This window comes from Camarhynchus parvulus, chromosome 6 (genome assembly GCF_901933205.1).
Source record: "Camarhynchus parvulus chromosome 6, STF_HiC, whole genome shotgun sequence".
NCBI lineage: Eukaryota > Metazoa > Chordata > Aves > Passeriformes > Thraupidae > Camarhynchus > Camarhynchus parvulus.
The window spans coordinates 22305830-22326892 of NC_044576.1; the positions used below are offsets into that span (position 1 = coordinate 22305830).

Sequence of the window (21063 nt, forward strand, 5' to 3'; positions counted from 1 at the left end):
AGACACAGGGCAAGTATACAAACATCATAAAAAAGAATCATGCATATCACAAAGTATTGGTTATGTATTTTCACAAGGAGAGTTTCATTTTACTTAGTCTGCAGAGTATTCTAGCAAATTATTTTTATTTCAAATCTAACAAAACATAAGAAACCATTAAAGCAAAACAAATACCATCTTGTCTCTGATATGGTTTATGTTTGTGAGAATGACCTACCAAATACAGATAAAACTGAGTGAAAATAGCTGAGATTTAATGGAAAAGTGAGTCATCTGGTTATCTGTAGAGGAAAGAATACAGGCAAGAGAATATCTGAGTATTTTTACACGCTATGTAAGTAATAGCCAACAGAAAGCAGAGGAAATAAGTTGAAATCTATCCGACACAGTGTAGCAAAGTACTTCTTCAAGCTATGAATTTTAAAATTTAGCAAGTGCATTTCTACTAACAGTGTTTGGGTTGATTCTTTGAAATTTTGCATGTGATCACCTTATTTCAGAGAAGAAATATTTCATTTTCTTCTCCTTATACAGAATTATTCAGAACTGTCTCTGTATATTTCCTAAGAGTGACTGAATTCTAACATTGCTTAAATTTAGATGCAGGTAAGAAAGTATTTAATGACTTCTCCAAATTTGTCATAAAATTCTGTATTCGCATTCTTAAATTCAAATCATTGGTGTTATCTTTTTGCCAGTTGTGCACAAATACGTACAGCTTGATCTTGTGCCATCAACTCCCTCCAAAGTCCTCCCTGCCCGTGGAGCCACCAAATCCAAAGTGATAATGGGGCGATTTACAGGGACTAGGCTGGTTCTAAACGCACTGGACCACCTATGACTGGTGCGAGGGGCTTGGAGCGGGGTACCCTCACAGCCTCCTTTCTCCACAGAAAGGGACAAAGATGTGGGCTTTGGGGCAGCACGGAAGAGTCGCTGCAATGTTATTTAAGCACCAAAGCCCGGCGAGCCGCGGGGCTGCAGTTCCGGGCGCGGCCGGGGGAGCGCAGCACAGTCCGCGCCATGGCCCGGCCCCCGCCCCGCGCCGCGCCCGCGCCGAGCGCGCACACGCACAGCCGCCTTCTAATTCAATTAGCGCAGCCTGCAACTCCAGAAAAGAGTAATTCAATTAGTGCATTGTGGAGCTCCACAATACCTCCAAGCAGATGTTCGCAATCCTGAGGAACCGGAGCTAGCTTTAAAGATACCTGTATGCCTCCAACGCGGCGCTGCATATGCCGTTTGTCACTACGGCTTTACACACCTTCCTGACTCCTAACGAGGGAGGAAGGAAAACTCGGATGAGTTTTGTTTCATTTTTTAAACCCAAAAGTCAAACTGGTGCTAGTGTGCTAGAAACCTTGCCTTCACCTTAGTGAGAAAAGCACATTAGTAGTAACCGGACCATCACTACGGAGGCTGAAGGAGGGGGAGGCCTTGTAGCTACTATGCAGTTTAAATTAATCATTGTGCTGGAAACACTGAGGTGGTATTTCTCAGTGAGAGATACGGTCACACTTCTTGATACCCAGATTAAAGAGCTAATAAAAGCACATGGAACTTCTGAGGATCAATATGGGTGCAGAACAAATGCCGATTTCTGTTACTAAATGTAATTACTCAATGTAATTAGAAATTAGTGATGTGCTACAAAAAACAACCAAACCCATCCCACTGATCCACAAAGATTTCGTTCTAGTCCCCTTCATTTCTTTGCCACCTGAAAGGAGGAAAATATCTCTTGCTGTTGCTACTACCCGTGAGCTGAGATTTTGCAGCACACCCTGGGCAACTCCCTGAGTTTGGTGGGCTCCCCAGCATCACCCAGTCTCTGCACAGGTGACACCACCAGCCAGACCACGTCATCAGATTTAAAGAGGGATAAATCCTAAATATGTTTAAGAAAGCTCTTCTGTAGTCACTGGGCACTTTATTTAAAGAAATCTCCAGCTAGGCTAACCATTGTGGTCTTCCTACAGTGAAGCTCCAAAAAGTCTGAGCTACAAATGGGGCTGGAGGCAAACACAAAAATGCGACTTGGCTTCATTTCTGATCCTTCTTTTATCGTCTCATGCCTTTATAATTGCTCCTGCCAGGTGGTAAAATGAGGAAAAACAGAAAAGACTGCTGCTGAACACCTCCAACAAGAAACTTTGCTGAAAAAACCAGGTGTCAGATTGTGGCAGTTCAATATTTCATAGCCAATACAAGGAATGTGCAACAGCACTGCAACTTTAAATCTTTGCCTTCTGTGTCAGTCTATCTCCTCTCATTGTAATGCCAAAGGGAACAGCAATCAGAGTGGAGATGTTCAACGTGATAGAGGTCAGGACACCAGTGGATCAACGTACCAGAAACACGACCTTGTTTATTTTTTTCCCCAGTATTATTGTTTACAGGGTGCTTTGCTCATGTACCTTGTGGTTCTTAGCTAAAAGATGAAATTACAGCCCAGGATGAAGCGCTCAGGCACACATCCAATTTGTGTTTCCATCTCAGAAAACAAAAAGCTTCTGAGGCCCTCGGGCTGCCATTCAAACTTGGAGAGGCTGACATTTTTAACAGCATGAACCAGAGACTGGCAGAGGAATGATCTAATGCATTTCTGACTTGTCAATCAAAGATCTCACCTCTGCTGTCTTGTAAACAGTTGGGGGCCACCTAACTACATTCACAACCAGGGCAGAGCCTGCTGCCAGCCAGGGGGATGCTGGAGCCACATGCTCTGGCTATTAGTCACCAAAATTAGGATTCTGCTTTAGAGGTGCACTGTAAACAGCCCCCGGGCAGGCTTCACACAGCCACCGGCAGAGCAAGAGGGGTGAATACAAAGCAGGCTTAGTGTCTCCATGCTGATGGAGTCTGTGACTGGACACCCCATATCTTTCCCAATTAGAGACAGAACTATGCACACCAGCAAACACTGACTCCAAAGCCAAACAATTTCCTTCAAATGTATTCCTCACAAACACATTTCTGAGCATGCAGTTTGCCCACCCCAAGACTCCAGCTCTAACCTCCTGTATAACCAGAAATGATGTACTACTGCTCATGTTTACACTGTATTTCCAGCAATAGAACGTCAACTTCTAACACAGAAGTGCATCAACAGGCAGACGGAAATTTAGAGACACAACTGTTTCCACCAATACACTGACAATGCTTCTTTAACAAATACTCCACTTTGTAACACAAAAAATATAAACATTAGGAAAAAAAAAGTAAAAGTAATTTGAAGAATAAGTTCATGCCTGTCTCACAGGGACAACAGACTTCTATCACTGCATACCTTTAACATCTTTTTCATGTTCACCTTTCTGCAAAAGTAATCTCAGTCCATAGAGGTCACATCCATACTGCACAGCCTCAAGTGCACTCCAATTTGCCTAGCACAGTACACCCATGCTGTCCTGCCCAGGACAGAGCTTATAGCCCAGACTGAGGAAGTCTCACACACATGCTCACTTCTGCCAAACTGAGCAGAAGCTCATTCCCTTCACCTGACAAACCCTGAGGTGTAGTTCTTTATGGCCAAGATCTTCAAGTAAAACAAAATGCAAATTTCTGACATTCTATAGAGACACTTCTGTATTCCCCCCTCTTTGATTACTAGAGCCTGTTACAGAAATAAAAGTTTCAGATTTGGCAAAACAAAGCTGACAAGACAACTCTCTTCTTTTCCACCTGTGGCTAGGCTCCAGACAAAGGCAATAAAAACATGACTCTTGTCCCAAGAAGTTTACAATCTAAACAGGAGCTAGTATTTGTGTTGGCTGTGAATTAGGTAAAAAGGAAGTGGTGGACTGCTCTCTGCTATTATGGTGATACATAAAGTCTTTGGCAAGACTTTCAAATTCCTCTTCAAGCCTCTTCATTTATACAACAGCCTACAGAAATTAATTCAAGAAAATACTTCAGTCTTCTGCAAACCTGGAAGGATTAATACAATCATTCCCTTGGCATACTTGATGGGTGTAATTGTAAATTTGAATTTTCAAAGAGCTTCAACTATGAAAAGCAACATACATAGAGCCTTGTGAGCATGCATGGAAAAATATTTTAACAGGTAAAGTAACTATCTTCACATGGAAAATGTCATGAAAACAGACACCTGCTGGCACATCTGTAAACTTCCAAAGCACAAATTTCTAAGAAAAAGGAGCATATTCTGCATAATTTATTTTTTATTATTAGGAGAATCTACACGCAACCTAATTTTCAGTTGCTTTGAAGATTAACAGTACCGTAAAATCTGGCATCCAAGACGCTGAAAATAGAATAGCTGGCCTTTTTCTCTTGTTAAAATACCCTCTTTGACTTGACCACTTCCCACAGTGCCTTATAGGAGTTCATGTTCCAATCCGCTGCCATCCTCCACCATGATTGCTATGAAATTCAGCTACACTGTAGATTATCAGCTGCAAAGCCCTTTGAGATAAAAGATGTAAAAAAGAACTGTTTCTAGCTCCTTATTCCCCTATAGATATAGCCTTAAAGCCTTTCCCACTGCAGGATGATTGCCTAAAAAGAGGGCTGAGGAACCAGAAGATCCTATTTTCACCTGTCTCCAATAATAAAAACACAAAGAAGAAAAATGAAGTTACTTGACATATTAACAGAATTATCTCTAAATCAACTACCTGCCAATGCCTCCCATGAGGAGTCAGTAAGACTTTAACTGAGCTATTAAAAAAGAGCATCTTTCCACATTTCTGTCTGAGCATCTGAAGGCAGGCATGTAAATAACTAGACAAATTCAGCAGTGACTAAGTAGCCTTCCAGATGGCATCTTCTCTTTTGCCATAAGCAAAGAACATTGATATGCTTCTCCAGTTACTCCGAGCTTGCTGTGGAATAAACAAAGTAACTTAATATGAGAAAATTCACTGGGCTACAAGAAAGTCTTTAATGCTTTCCTGAAGATTTGATACCAAAAAAAAAAAGCATTAAAGAATGATGAAATACTGCAACATCACTGCTTCCAGCAGGCTCCAAACCACTCCATTTTGCACTGGAAAATGCAGAAGCCATGTCTCAGAGGGGAGTTTTCTTCAAATCATGCAAGCTAATGAGGATCAATCAGAGCCCATTGAAAAAAATGGACTGAAATGTGGATGACTCAGTGCTGCAGAAGCTGTTGTTGGCAATGTGGTTTCTCTATCAACTGGCAGATGTGCTCCTCAACACAACAGTCAGAGTTCAGTGAAGAGTACCAGTTTACCATTTCAGATGGCAAGTAGGACATACTTCCCCAATTCCCATAGTCACTAAATACACATGGAAATGTCTCTCAAAATCTGCAGAAATTCAAATGTCAGTCCTACCAGTATCCCAGCACAATGAATCACTGTGCAGCTGACTCATTTGACCCCAAATATCAATGCACTGCATTAGCAGAACAGTTATTTTTCATATCTACCATTAGTAAGGACATCTTAAGCTTAAATAAATTATCTTTCATTTGTAATATATGCTATTTTAAGTAATCAAAAATAATTCAAGTAGAAAGAAAGAAGTCTCAATTTGAGTTTATAAATTACTTTCCATATACTGCTAAGCTTAAAGAGATTTGAGATTCCTTCAATAGCCAGAAGCTCAAAAATTAGGCCCATATGATTTAGTCAAATTATGCAAATCAGGATTAGGGGTCTAAACTCTGCCTGTTGTCTCTAGAGGCCTCTTAGACTAATAAAAAGTCGTGTTTCCCCCTCCCCCACAGAAAGCCCCACTAAAAGCTTGGATCAGCAAAGGAGGCCTGGCAGGACACCTTCCAGAGTCCATCAGTGCTACTGCTGTGTCAGCAAAAAGAGTTGCACCAAAATGCTGCAAGACACTTAAGCCTCCTCTGGGACTAAGAGGATTATTTCCACAGCATTATCCTAACTCTGGGAGCAAGAAGTAAAACTTAAAATAATCTTTGCATGCTTTCCTTTAGAGGCGCATAATGAACTTACCTCAAAACAAGTGAAAATTTCAGAAAGATTCTGGCCTTTTCTTTTTATCTGGTTTTGAAAGATGCTGGTAAATAAAACTCTCTGCCACAGGTTAGGCCAGCAGCAGCATAATCTAGCAGCATAAACCTCAAAGTAAATGTTCATGCTACAATAAGCTCAAATAAACATGCTCTTTGCAGAGATACTCCTGAAGTCCTCAGTCACTGCAGTTTATAAAACACCTCAGAGTTTCCAATGTGAATATAACATCTCCAGAGCCCAGTCTCTGCTGGTATGTCCACATGCCATCAAAAATGCTTGCAATGATCAGGAGAGTCTTGTCTAGGTTTCTTGATGTTCACCCAGCACCTGTCTTACTCTCTACCCATGGGAGAATGTCTGCATTTTTTAAGATTCACTGGTCACCCTAAGGGTCTGAACAAACTGGTTTGGCAGAAAACTGACTCGTGACAGAGAAAAGCCTGAATCTAACAAACTCAGAGATCAAAGGGAAAAAAAGTTTTCCTTTATTTGCCTTTTGACTGACAGCTTACTGGGATAATAATTTTCTGTAGTCAAAATGTCCAGACTCCTGCTAACAAAGCTGAAGTAAAGAATTTCTGGCATCAATTATCATCATGGCAATGAACTCACCCTCTCAGTCCTTTAAGTGGCACACAGAAAATTTAGATAGGAGGGGAATCACAAATAGCCAGAACAGCCAGATTGGAGACGGTGTGATGGATGCTGTTTGCCAGATATAATTAAGTGGTATCTTTTTGACACAATTTAAAACCAATGAAAAAGATGATAGTATCAAGCCAACTTAGATAAAATAATTATATCAAGGTAAATGGAAATGCCCCAGCTGCCCTGAATCTACACAAGATGGGTTAAAATACCAGAGATCAGAATGACAGAGGAGAGGCAGAGTATGAACCAAAATAAACAGAGGTCAAGCAGGCAAGTAAAGAAGATGCACACGCACACAGATGGAGAGAAAAGGAGTGGGGAGAGACAGAAAGTACCTGGAAAGCTGGGAGTGCGCCAGTCCCTGGGTTATACAGGCATCGCAGCGAGGGCATGCTGTCCGCCAGGCTGGAGCAGCCCAGCCACAGAGATCTGGGCATAGAGCACTGCAGAGAAAGGACAACTATGAGATGGGACTGTATGAGACAGGATGGCACAGATTACAGGAACTTTTAAGGCTTAGCCAAATGGCATCAATGCAACTGCCCTTTAAGAGAGCACTAACTGCTGAAGCATCTTTTCCTTGAGAGAAGCTTTACAGATGGCATAGTAGCAAAAAAAAAAGGCACTATGGATCAAGAAAGTAAATTTTGATTAATATTCCACAACAATGTGTTGAATTTTCCCAGTAATAGAAAGTTTCTTTCCAATTAATCAGACCTCTTCTCTATCCACAGCAATGCTCCAGGCAGAACACAAGGCAAGCAATTTTGCAAGGAAAGCAGAAAAGTAAATGACAACTTTAAGTGTAATACTTGCAGGGAAAGAAAAGGTTTGTGTTTTGTCTGTAAATGGGATAAAAGGAAAAACCTATGATCCCAGGTGAATAGGAAGTTTGTGACACTTTATAAGAGTTTCGTGTTTCTGCTTGCCTTGTTGTTTGTTAAATAAAATATAATTTTTATAATAAATTGATTCAGTTCCTAAAAACAGAAATTCAAAAAAGGAGACAAAGCAGCCAATCAAGGAAAATACTAGCCATTTTGATAGTTAAAGCCATTACCCCTTGAAATAGAGAGCTGCTTATTCATTTTACACCACTACTATTAAATTTAGGGATGCATTATGATAGCAATTGCTTTTACCAGACACACAGTTTTTGATGCCATAAGCAGTACTGCATTTGTCTAATTACTGGCAAGGCAGAAAAAACAAGTGTATTTTAAATTGGCAGATAGCCATGAAAACTGAAGGATGTGATAGATTAGCTGCTGGAGATTTTAAACCCTCATACTCTTCTTTTTTTGCAATCCTGCCCCCCCTTTTTTTTTTTTTTTTTAAAAGAGGGGGAGGGGATGGGAGGAAATTTGAGTGGAAAGGGCAGCTGGAATGGGTATGAAATGACAGCTGCCTTCTGAGCCTCCATTTCTTCCTGCTCTTGAGAGGGCTAGAAAACCTTGCGCAATCTTGCACTAAATGAGTATGTAAAAGCAACATAACCCATGTCTGAATGAGCAGAAAGGTGATCACCAACATCCATAATCTGGCCCTGTGCAGACAGACACAGAGATTAACCTTGTCTGTCACCAGATTCCTTGCTGTACTTTGTTGCAATTTACACTGCTGTTCCAGAAATAGTATTTAAAGACTGCTGGGGAATATATCCTATAGAAACATTCTCAATAGAAGTTTATGATACCTTAAAATACATTCCTCGCTGCATTTTCATTTTAAAAAAACCATCCCTTTACAAAGATACTGAAACTCAAGAATTTGAGTACATCATAGTACTACATATCACATGAACTTGCTACTTGTATGTAATGCCCCTCCTGAAGCAAAAAAAAATTACAGCCATAGTATTGTAACAAGCTACAAAAGTGAGCCATACTTCCTTGTCCACCATTCTAACCTCCCAAACACTCCCACACATAAAAACCTTCCAAATGCCAGCAATGTCTTCTTTGCAATGTAATATGTATCACTACAGCTACTGAAAGCTGTTGTGACAAAAACTTTAAAAAAAAATTAATACATGAAATGGACATCCATGATTAAGCATTTCACCAATTTTATTTATTTAAATCAAAGTTGCTTATTAGTCTCCAAGAACATCACAGTAACAGGAGATTCACTACATGGCTTCTCTGATGATGCAGAGCAAATTCACTAGGTGAGGATCAGCTGCTTACCATTATCCATCCCAGGATTCATAACATAATACAAAATAAATATGGGATGATTTTTTTCATACAGAGTTATCCAGGACTTGCAGTTATCATTTATTCCATATTCTCAAGCTTTCCCATCCTTGAGGCTGCCTCAAGTTTTTGTACTGTGATAATGAACTCAAAGAACTGATTGCCATTAAAACTGACTGATAATATAAAAAAGAGGTTACTTTAAATATTTGTACTGACTCAAGCATGGAAAGGTACAGAGGCAGGAAAAATGAGGAGCATTCAGTGGAAAGGCAAGCTTAAGTTGACTCAAGGTTTATGTGAGATTACAGCTCAAGTCAGAGTCATTACTATCTGCAGGTAGGGCACTCTATTGTGCCAGGGAACTTACAGGGCAATGAAATGTCTTCCTCTAAAATTGCCACAATAACAAAGGCAAACATTGAAGGGCTGTTCTGCAGAGCTCTCTGTCCAACAGAGGATATCATTCCTCACCCATGCACTCCTGCCATTTAGTATTGTTCCAGAGTTAGGAAGTACAAAGTAAAAAACTACCAATACCTTAGATGATTTCTGAATCTGTTCCAGTATTTAACAAAATCTACATTAGTGGCACAGTTCTGTTACCTATCTCAAAAACATAAGCGTGAAGTTGCACAGTGTGGAAGGAAATGTCACTCCTGTACTTGCCTTTTACCTACTGAAGTAAGCAGAGACACTAAATTACTTTTGGTGACTGAAAGAGGCTTACTCACAAGCCTGAACAAAAGGCCCCAGGTGCTTCAATAGAAACAGCTTGTGTGTAAATCAGATGAGTGACCCACCAGAACAACTTCATTTAGAGCCTGATCTCTGAAAAATCTCAACAGCCTCTATCCCCATGCACTGAGCAAGCCACGTGTCAAACATTCACTTTTGTACTGTCAGCTCCACAAACAAGGGACTGGCCTCAATGTTCATGACTTGAAAGCTGACTGAAAAAATCCTCTCCTGAACGCCAGTCAATCTACATCGATTCATCAAAACAAAGGTACAGAGGCACAGTGCTTGGACTAGAGCCAAATGGGAATGCTGGTATTGCTTCCTAAGTACTGGGCCAGGATGCAGCAATCTCTTTACTTTCCTAACTCCCAACTGCATTAATACTTCGGATGTCTGAACAACTTTCAGACCCAGAGACACAAAGCTTTTTATTTAGAAAAGCTAAGCATCTTTAATACACATTGAGTGGCATAAAATAGGGAATTATTTGATGAAAAATCCAATTTCTTTTTCCAATTGATTTTAAAATCCCACTCCCTGAACTCTGAAATGTATTTTCCCACTAAATAAACACAGGGAGTACAGTTTCAAACAAGACCAGAATCCTCCTTGTGACAGAGGCTGGTTCCAGCTGCTCCACTGGTGATTAAAATGGGTTTGCCTTACTTTGAATTAAAATAGGCTAGAAGCATTGACAGCCTCTGCCTGAGCTGAGTGGACAGTAACCATTAGCTGAAGGGAAGATGTATTTTAACCTATTCAATTATTCTTGTAATTATATTGCAAGAACATTTTTTGACTACATCAGATGTTCTGCCTCTAATAGTCTACCCTCTCTTCCAATTATCTGATGTCCTAAAGACAAATTTCAATACACACTCAATGGCTAAATTTTTGCCAGTGCTAAAAATTGGTTATTTACTTTATTTGCTACTGCATTACAAGATTATACATTACCATTTCAGACTGGGTTTTTCTTATCAAATTTGTTCTCTTCTAGTCCTTCAGCAAATACAATATACTAGGGGTAACTAACACAGTTTTAGTAAATTGTGTTACAGGTCAGAAATATATCACCTTGTCCTGTAAAACTAAGTGGCTCTACACAGGGAAAAATAAAGTTCTTGAACTACTACAGTTCACAACTACAGTGCACAGGTATGAAAGCATAAACTGACTATACTGAGCTCACTGTAAAACAAAAATGACCAAAAGAAAATCAAACAACAGTTGAAGGATATTTTTTTCATAGTCACTTCAGAGAAATTAATTAGACAGCAGTACAGAATTACTGTCTCTAATTGTGGCACATTTTAAAATAGTGAGGTATTACCTACTACCCCTGTAAGAACCCTGTACTGAACTTTATGATAACCTGTGCACTTAAAACACCTTTGATTTACAGGCAGCCTAGTAACTTTTTGTTCATCTTCACAAGTTAGTGACAAACCCAAAGAGGAAAGCAAACTTTCTCCCCAAGGGCTGGTGTTTGGTGTACTGTATATAAAATTATTTTCAGATGCTAACCACATCTATTGCAGTCCTTCCCTAGTTCAGAATTGCTTCCCTTCTAGTACAGAATTCAGCACCTTACGCAAGTGAACTCTAAAGATAAAACAATCACAATTTCTAACTCTTACAAAAACCAAGACATGAGGGGAAAAGAGACCCTAGAAATCCCACCAGCCAAACTGGAGCAGATAAAACATATGGGATGCTCTGAAGGGTATTAGAAATATATAAACCATATGCGAGCTTGATATGAGGAGACAGATCACCACTCAAGAAAGCAAATATGGGATGGCTGGTAAGAACAATTCTCCCTTAAAGTCTCTTTCACACTACTGTTTCCTGCATGCTCTATAAAACCTAATTCTCAGGAAATGTGCCTAAGGAATTTTAATCCTTTATCAAACACATGCTCAGATCTTACTGGGATTCCTAATATTCCGAATTATTTTTATCATATACCACAAAAAATGGGAGAACAAACTTTAATACCTTTCAATCTCACTCAGTTCCTCTTATACTTTTTTTGGCCACATACTTAACTAAGCCAATGCCAAAAATATAACATACATCACTTTCATATTGTGTTCAGTCTGCACTATTCCTGTCACCACAGAATGCAACACATTGCATGAAACATATCAGATAAGGCAGCTGCTATTTACATTGCAAATGCTGGTCTCATGAAACTTAATAACAATTCCAGAAATTTACTTCTGGATAAAAAATTATTTTGGATCCTTTCCCTGATCCACTTTTCATTCTTTTAACCTCTCACATACGCATAAAAATGAAAAGGTATCTCTTATTTTCCCCTCTACTGTTCTGAGAGGTGTTTTCTGATTAAATATATATAAGTATTAAAAAAAAAATACTCCCAGTGCATCTTGTATACTTTCACAATTAAAAAACCTGCCATACATATTTCATTTTTTAGCTTTGGTAGCTCTTCTTATCTGAAAAAAAAGTATATAATACAACTTCTAAAAAAGCTGCCAAAACAGAATGAGAATATTCTTTTATTATTTATTTTAGTAGATTTTGTGGGGTTTAGGTTTTTTTCTTTTCCCCTATCCCAACAATGGATGCAAGGCATACTAAATACATAATTACATGAGAGAGCCACACAGCTTTCAGAGGAGCCATTCAAGTGAATTGTGTAAATAATATGCCTTTAAAAACCCTAACATATGAATACAGATTTACCAGTTATGAAGTAGTTATATACCTGAGAGACAAGAATATGCATTTAAAAAAAATTCTGCCCAATTATGAACTTACCAAAGAGACTATCACGTCTCAGAGCAAATTAATACTTTCATAACTTTTGGAGAAAGTTTTCTGCCTGTTTTCACTTGAAAATAAGAAAAACATTAAAAGCTGTAAGTCTTAATTAAGACAAGAAAACAACAGTCGAAAGCCATACAGTTAAAATGTGCACTTCCTTGCATCCCAGACCAGTTTGCCACACTTATAACTAGGTAATTCTGACTTGTCACTGGCAGTTTTTCTTGAAAGTCTTTCCACAATAAGAAAATAAATTTATAAAAATAAAGAGGCAACTGTAGTAATCCTTGGAGCGTGACCATGAGAAGGATCTCACAGGGCTCAGCCAGCCCACAAACAGCTCTAGCTGCACATATTGCACCCAAATGGTGAAGGGCCAGATGAGGTTGCTGTCACAATCAGTGCTTTGCACAATTCCTCACCTTCTACTGTGTTCAGACACTTTGGTCACATTTCCACAAGCATGTATGGGTATGATTCAAAGTGGCTTGTGCTCCTGCTCTGCCATAACAAAGCTCAGTTATATCATTAAAGACCCTTGGACCATTTTTCACGAACTGCAAACCAAGAAAACCAACATTTCACTTTGGGAAAGCTGAGTGTATTTTTCTGGCACAACCAGGGTCTGACTTCCCAACAATTAGGTCTCTCAAATCAGAGGCTGAAACATGCTACCAGATTCAATTATAACACTCTTCCTAGACTCCAAATGTAGGTGATACTGGACTTCTTACCCTGGTACAGATCACTGACTTCAGTGCAGCAGTTTTCCCCTTCACCCTCAGGGTGTTACCACATTCTGCCAGCTTTGCTGTGCACACAGAACTCCAACTGCTGTAAAGGGTTCTTTCTCCTTCAGCCACCCACTTTGTGTGTAATTGCTCAGTAAATTTTCCTTAACGTACGTATTATGCAAACTCTTCTCTAACCTTCTGGTAACTCCCTAGCTAACAGTAACTTTTTACAAGATATTCCAGTTCACTAACTACTTTTAAATACCAATGGTAAGACACATGGAAAAGGATTTACTTATTCAGATTATCCAAATAATAACTTACCTGAGTGGGATCTGGGAGGATCAAATCACAGCTTTTAGGTCAATGTTTGTGAAGAAGTGTTTTCCCCAAGAGTGGTTACTGGAGTTCAACCTCTGTGATTTCAAGTCAACAGAAATGACATGCCCCAGAAAGGAGCCAACTTCCATCTATAAAGTGTACAAGATCCTCATTTGCCAAGTGCTTGAGGAGACTTACATGGATCACATCTGAACTCGACAATACTAACGTTTTCATAATTATAGCTCTTCAATGCATGAAGTTGATAAATCTAAACCAGTGCAGCTGCAGAGCTTTAAGATTTAGGTGCCATACCCTTCTTTAAGGAGTAAAATTTGCACACACACTTGTGTGTGCTTCTTTAAACAACACCAAACTTAGTAAGAGCAATCTCACCAAGGTCTAAAAGATGAAACTATGTGAAGGCTTAAAATGGAGATTTTACAAGACCAAGTGCACTTGGCTCTTTGGTAAGCAAGAAAACACAGTTGCTACTAAGCTCCATTATATCTGATGATCTTAGAAATATCTTCCAAACTTAATGATTCTATAATTCTGCATCTAAAGCCTGATCAGTTACAAACAATTCCTCATGAATTTGGGCAGAGTAGCACAACATACTAAGTATTGTGTTGAAACCTCTTCATCTTGGAATATTTCTAGAACTCCTCTCTATTTTCATGACACAAACTGCAGAGAAAAAACCTACATTGGTGGAGATATGAAATGGAAGTTTCATTAGATTTTTCCCTCATCTCTACTTTATTTAATTCCATAAAATCTCTCAGAGTTATTGTTATGCACCTACCACACAAAAGTGTTTCAAGGATAAGTGATATGCCTGCATAGTGCTTTGAGGACATTATGTACTATAGGAGTGCCAAGTATTAATAAATGAACTGCAGAAAGAAATCTTATTTCAACTTTCCACCCAAGGAGTTAGTATCTGAATTTTAAAAAGCATATGGATCCACTGAAAGTAGATGTTTTAGAAGTTAAGGAAAGGATGCTAAATGACAAAATTACAAAACCAAAATACATCCAGAATAATTTCATTTTTCTCTCAGCAAAGTGCAATTCTAGTAGAAGAATCTTGGTTTCACCACAGTCCTGGTTTTTACACTCTCTTTTCCAGCTGACTTGACTGAAGTGCAGACCATTAATATCTGAAGTGCCTTGTTTTGATTATACTGGCCTTTGCTGGTACCAATCTAGTTAAGGTATCACCAAGAATTTCCAGCATAAAACACATTTACAGGTTTATAACTTGGCTTTAAAAATTCTACTACAAAAAGACAGTGGGAGGCAGAAAGGCTCAGATGAGTGCATTACATTACATATCCTACGTGATGCATACTTGCTCACAATGCTATGAAAAAGGGAGGCATTAGCTTTAACTCCAAATAACCATGTTTCAGAAGCCACCTAAAAATGATACTTTTACTTCCCCGTTTATGTAATCAAAATAAGCTTTTGTAAGTGTTTTACCTAATTAGCTTAACTTGCCCAGTTTCACAGTTTGGCTTAAATTATAGAAAGTGCCCATATAATATAGGAATTAAAATGTCACGTCTATTGACTGTATTTATACACAAACATTCCCTCCCTGTCTCCCTTCAGAAGTCAATTGTGGCTTGTCTCCAAAGGGACAGCATCTAGGTGATAGGATGTTACAGACTGCTAGCAAGTCAAAAGCTTAAACAGAGATCAAGGCTGAATGAAACAACTGCATTTTCTACAAAAAGACAAACACCTAAACAGGAAAGAGCTAGAGTAAAGAGAACAATGCAGGTTACTTAAAATGCCAGTCTAAAAGCAACATGCATTTCTGGCCATTGGTATTGTATTTCCTCCAGCCCACATAAAAACACAATACAACTCTCCATTACAGCACAGCAACATTAAATATAAAACCTGCCATTAAAGAGCAGAGGGTAATGACATCAGTGTGGGCAACCCATGCTCAGGTAGTGTTCAACTATTATCTGCAGTTTAAGAAGGCTGAAAATATGCAAATGCCGCCAGCACTGGTTTTAGATAAAATTGTCAGTTTTATGGATATTTATAGTATGTGTCCAGTCTTGCAGAACTTCATCTTCCTCCACCTCATCTGTAATATAAACTGCTTTTAGTCCACGCTAATACAATATGTTACTGGGATACTTCTCACATCCTGTGTAAGTCAGGCACCAGATCAATACTCAGCCATGCTGAGGAAAAAAAAAATCATTAAGTTAGGATCCAGTTAAAAATACAGACAACAGGAGAATAAACCTGATGCACAACCCCCATTCCATGTGGATGCAAATGAAGATTATGCTTTTACATACATCAAAAGTGGCTTTCTTTTCAATACATGGTTCTTACAGGTAGTACCTTTGATAGATATCCTATACCAAACCCAACTCACCTCAAAAAAATTTAACCTCTCTGCTTCTCATGAAAGCTCTTCCCAGCCTTTGTATCAACTGCCTTACCCTTATACTTCCTGTGGTGAAATCACAACACGAAATTGGAATAGCAAAGCTATTTCCACGACAGAATCTGCTGATGACAAGCACAGGTTTATAACTTTTCCTTGGGTCAAGGAGTAAGAAGATTGAGACAGACTTTAAAACTAATACCAATAAATTAAAAATCAAAGGGAAAGCATGCTTGCAAAAAATATCTTTTTCAAAAAGTGCAAATTCTTCTATTATTTGAGGTTGCCTAGTGTAAAGCCTCCTTGGAATTTTACTGTGCATTTTAGGTTTTTTACCCCCTTGGTATTTTTCAGAGTCCAAAAAGCATATATCGCACCTGCATCACAGCACTGGTAATATAAGGCTGCTCTGTTGGCCTCAGAAGTAAAAGGAAAACAGAACAGCCACACAATCCTCTTCCTATTGTTCTCCCAACCCACATAAGAAAGAGAAACTGATGCCATGCCCCATAGGTCAACAAACTTGAGCTCTGTGAGACAATAATTGCAGAGTTGAGATTCCTCTGAGACACCTTGCCTCAGGCTCAGCAAAGTTTAAATCAAGAAAACAGAAGCTTCAGTGTCCCAGCTGACCTTCACTGGAGTGGACTTGAGGAGAGAGAGAGAAACGGTCTCTCGGAGAGAAGCTCCAAAGCACACTTCACCCTTGCAGCACATCACTCATTCAAAGAAATGGCTTGCAAATATAAGATTTGGTGCCCATCTTCTAATAGGTGTTCAAGCTCTATCAGTAAGTTGACAGCAGTAAGCAGCTTGCACAAGCACATTACCACCTACTGCTTCTAAGATACTGACACAAGACTGGACACTATCAAAACCATCCTGTTAGCACCTTCAATGAAACTCATATTTTAAGGGGATTTGCTGGTGCAGCTTTTCATTCTCACACTCTGCTCAAGTGACTTGGCTCTTTGTTTATGTTGGGCTCACGGTACCACCTTGAAGATCCCTTCACCACCACGTTTTGTCATTTCACAACTGCAGTTGCCATGACAACAGGATGCAGCTTATCTGTGCTGTTTTCATATTTCAGTTTTTGTTGCCATAACAACACATTCTGGCTTTCTACAGAAACAGCAACTTTAAACCATGTATTCTCAAGGACACAGGATTCATCATATATGTTCATCAGAGAACAGATCTGTACAGGCCATTTGTAAATTAAGCTATTTTTTCTGAAGGGGGATTTTTCACTCACAAAAGTGAAAAGCTGACAGCAATTGCTAGAGGCAGACTGCTGAGACTTCTAAAGCCTGGCCTTTAATAATAGCCAGAGTAATATAGCACTAGGCCACTTCCGAGTGGGGACTCCCCACAGTGTCAGACTGTGTCAAACTGCACAATTGTTATGTGATGTGAGTAAGTGTCCATACTTGATTCACCCAGGCAGATCTGAATTAGATGCTAGATGCAATTCTCTTGAGTTTTAACCCAGTGGCCTCCCCATTATTACCAGCACCACCACCATGCAGCTTTGTGTTTGAAGGCCCATTTTAATTCTGTAATTCAAGCTGTTGTTGTAGATCTGTTTTCAGACTCTGACCCTCTTCGCTTCCAGGTGACTGCATTTTGAACTTTTATTTACAGGAAGTGCACATTCATCAGACTGGTGAGAAAATGTTATACAAACACAGCATGCATAAACACAAAACAGTGATGGCTATGAGGGGTATCAGCTAACATGGCACTGTAACTTCATTACACCCTCATTTATGTACTTCACTAATGAGACAAGCACAGGTGTCTAACACGGTCCCTCACATGAGATGAATAACAATAATACAGTCCAACCTGCTTTAGCCATGCTTGGTATCCAGAAGATATAAGTTGAAATCCATCTTTTGGCATGTGTATTCGGGGCTAGGAGAGAATAGACATAAAGAGAGACCTCCTTTTACACTGGGACCTAGCTAACCTAAGTCTAAATTCTGGAGCACTTTAAACAATGCAGATTTTTTTAAGCATGATATGAAGGTTTAGTCCCCAGATTAGTTCTTGTTTACTGCTCTGATATCAGCTGCCTCACGAACACTTTTTTAATAAAGCCACCATTTTTATGTTTTCCACCATTTCACATTTCAGTACAGTATATATAGGTTTGGGGTTTTTTTTTAATTTCTACAAAAATGCACTTGGATAAGTACAGCCTCTGTGGTGGTGAAACAGCAAAGATTAATGGTCATTAATGCTTTTGACACTATATAAAAAGCAAATGGTGTCAAAACAGCAGTAGTCAAGCTATGAGTGTTTTCACAGTTACCATCCTCAACATGATCAGACCAGACACTGGACAACATGAAGCGATGACAGAAAATTCCTGAAGAGGTGCAGCCTTAATATCAGGGTAACAGGATATTATACTTACACAGAGCCATACATTATGCCTCAAATCGACAGACAAATATAATCTCCCCCCCCATTTACTGTTTTCATGCTTTACTGGACTGAAGAAAAGGCAAGACACCAAATTGCTCTAGAAACACAAAACATATATAACATAACTTACAGCTAGGAAAAAGTATGCAACAAACCCCAAAACAGTGTCTGACATGAAATTCATTTGTAGTTTAAAGATACTCCCTCATTCAAGTGGATTCAAGTGTTCCCCTTCCCCCCAAAAAAGGAGATGCTTAGAAATTAAAATCACATCTAAGCAACAGGACCAGGCAGAACATCCACAAACACCAAGTCCAGAGATTTTTCTTATTTCTTGAAACTACTACACAATCCCTTTGTTAACTTCACAGTACTTCCCCTCCAAATCAGATGTGTGCCCTTACCACTCACTTCTCCTGGGAGGCTGGAAAAAGTTTACTCATTTTCAGAATGGCTCTACTGAAGATAAGCTTACTCTCACTTGTTCTTGAGTCAACACAATATCTAGTTTGTACAAACTGCATCCGCTTTGGTACTTGTAACAACAAAAAATACAATCTGTTGGAGACAAAAAAAGTGGCTGAATGACAAACCTTCACACCTACGGTGGGCAGCCTTGGAATATGAAAATAAAATAAGAACTAGCCTGGACTAAATCTTGCCTCTAAAGAGAAGTACATACTCAGGATTTTGCAGTATACTTTAAGCACTTGTTATTTTTGCTTCTCTCCAGTTTGAATTTAAATCCTCCTAAATCTTTCAAAGTAGTAGTAAGATTATGCTGGTGTCCTAGCCAATGATCTCAGTTGAACATGAATTTTAATAACCACCATTGTGCTGATAAATTAAAGTTCAAGTATGTCTGGTTACTGCATTCACCTGCTGCATTTGCACTTGCAATGCTTAACACATTAACAAACTGTGTTTTAGGAGACTTCTACCACAGCTAGAAGCATCATCCTCCAAGACCTAAGCTTTCCTTCAGCACTAACTTCATGGGTGGTTAGTCTCTCTATGACTTTAAAATGGGGACAACATGCATTTAACCCACCTAACAGGTTTGCTGAGAGGATCTCTTGACATCTCTATGTGCTTTGGAAAGAGAAGAAACTATATGAAGTGCTGCATATCTAGCAAGAGCACTACAGAAATACATATTTTACTTCTGGCTCAAGTGCTTCAGTTTCTTTTCTCAAAGTAGCACAGTCCAATATGTATCTATTCAGGAAAAAAAATAAAAGTACTCATCAGCAGAAATAGCAATCATTTGAAATCAGTGTCACAAGTAGAGAGACCTGAATACCAGTCTCAGATGCGCCCAAGTTCACACAACAAATTGTTGTGATGTTAGAATCAAACTGCATTCACAATAAATTGTGAAAAATTACTTAATTTGTTTGTGGTTCTGTCACCTAACCTACAAATTAAAAGATAACAGTCAAGCTCTTCAGACCAGCAGGCTGCTTAACATGTGGTAGCCCATCAGGCCAGAGCAGTCTGAATAATTGATTTAAAGACACTGACTTGAACCATTGCATTTGAAGACCCTGGTCCTGCAAATATTTAAGTGTATTCACAGATCTGTTGCCAGCAACAGGATTATTCTTCAGTGGAAGTGTTTCCAGTAGTAAAGATAACAATGCATTTCTATTTAGACAACTCTTACCAACAAATTTTTTTGTGACTCAAAAGTAAAGTTGCTTGAGTATTGTAATAAAAGCAATCAGGACTTTTGGCAGATAAGTAGCTACTGTAAACTCAATTAATTTTTCAATGATGACAAGTGAAACATAAAAATAGGAGAAACTAAGACCCACCACTCATCCTCAATACTGTATTTGTCAGAGGTATGTCTCCTCTGCATGATAAACCTGCTCTCATTTAAGAAGAAATGAGAGACTACACAGAAGAGAAGCAAATTTTACCAGTATTCACAAGGTACATGTGCCATTACCCACATACTGCTGCTTATGCCATTAAAGTGGGATATTTGCACAAGTGAGCCCTCATTTACATCAAAATAAACACAACAAAAAAGCATAATTTAATTACAATTTCTCAGATTGGTGACTGGTTGTAAAAGTTTAGCCAATATCCTACATTCTGAATTTCTGTGGTTATCCAAGGCACACTGCAAATGACCCCTAGGAATGCATTCTTCAGCAGAGAGAGCCAATTAAAGTAATACATCTGGTTAAAATATTCTGAATTGCAGTATCCCAATGACAGCAGACAGGACTGTAAGAGGACTGTCAATTTAAAAAAAAAAAAAAAATTGTCCATCTTTCCCCCAGCCTTAAAAATATGTGGGATCCAGAACACGGTCTTGTTTGGAAGCTGTATTAATTTATAAATCAACACTAAAATCTTCCATGATTATGATCCATTCAAAGCAATTCCACCAGCAATACAATTAATTGCCCAGCAAGACCTACTCATTTTTGTATTTTCATGAGCACACATCGTTTATGCTCATGGTTCAATACCATTCATAAGCACAGTATTTTCTCTTAGCATCTGCTCCAGCATTTTCCTTGACTAGAAGTCAGGCTGCGAGGGGAATTTTTCTCTCTTTTTCAATAGCATCAACAGTGATTGTTTTCCTCAAAAAGTAACTCTGAAAGCACTCTAACTGCTAATTTATATCATGCTATTTTGTGAATATTTCACATTTTGATTTAGGTCAGTGACTAATTTGTAATATAACTTAGTCTACTTCCTTTTCCAAGACATTCATGTTTATTATTGAGGCCTTGCTTTAAAAATGAGCCTTCCATTATCCCAGATGG

At 38.9% G+C, this 21063-nt stretch overlaps 1 protein-coding gene across 5 annotated transcripts in view; it reads right to left on the reverse strand.

Moving 5' to 3' along the window:
- BTRC (beta-transducin repeat containing E3 ubiquitin protein ligase) overlaps positions 1–21063 on the reverse strand; it is a 114098-nt gene that overhangs the window by 79691 nt on the left and 13344 nt on the right. For 2 of the 5 annotated variants that reach the window (XM_030951741.1, XM_030951742.1), the window contains exons 2-3: positions 17690–17758; positions 6962–7069 (exon numbers count right to left, since the gene is read on the reverse strand). The exons of 1 other annotated variant lie outside the window; for it this stretch is intronic. In XM_030951741.1, coding sequence (XP_030807601.1) covers positions 6962–7069; positions 17690–17758 — 177 coding nt within the window. The remainder of the gene's footprint in view (positions 1–6961; positions 7070–17689; positions 17759–21063) is intronic. 2 more of the 5 variants (XM_030951743.1, XM_030951744.1) reach the window with 2 other exon arrangements.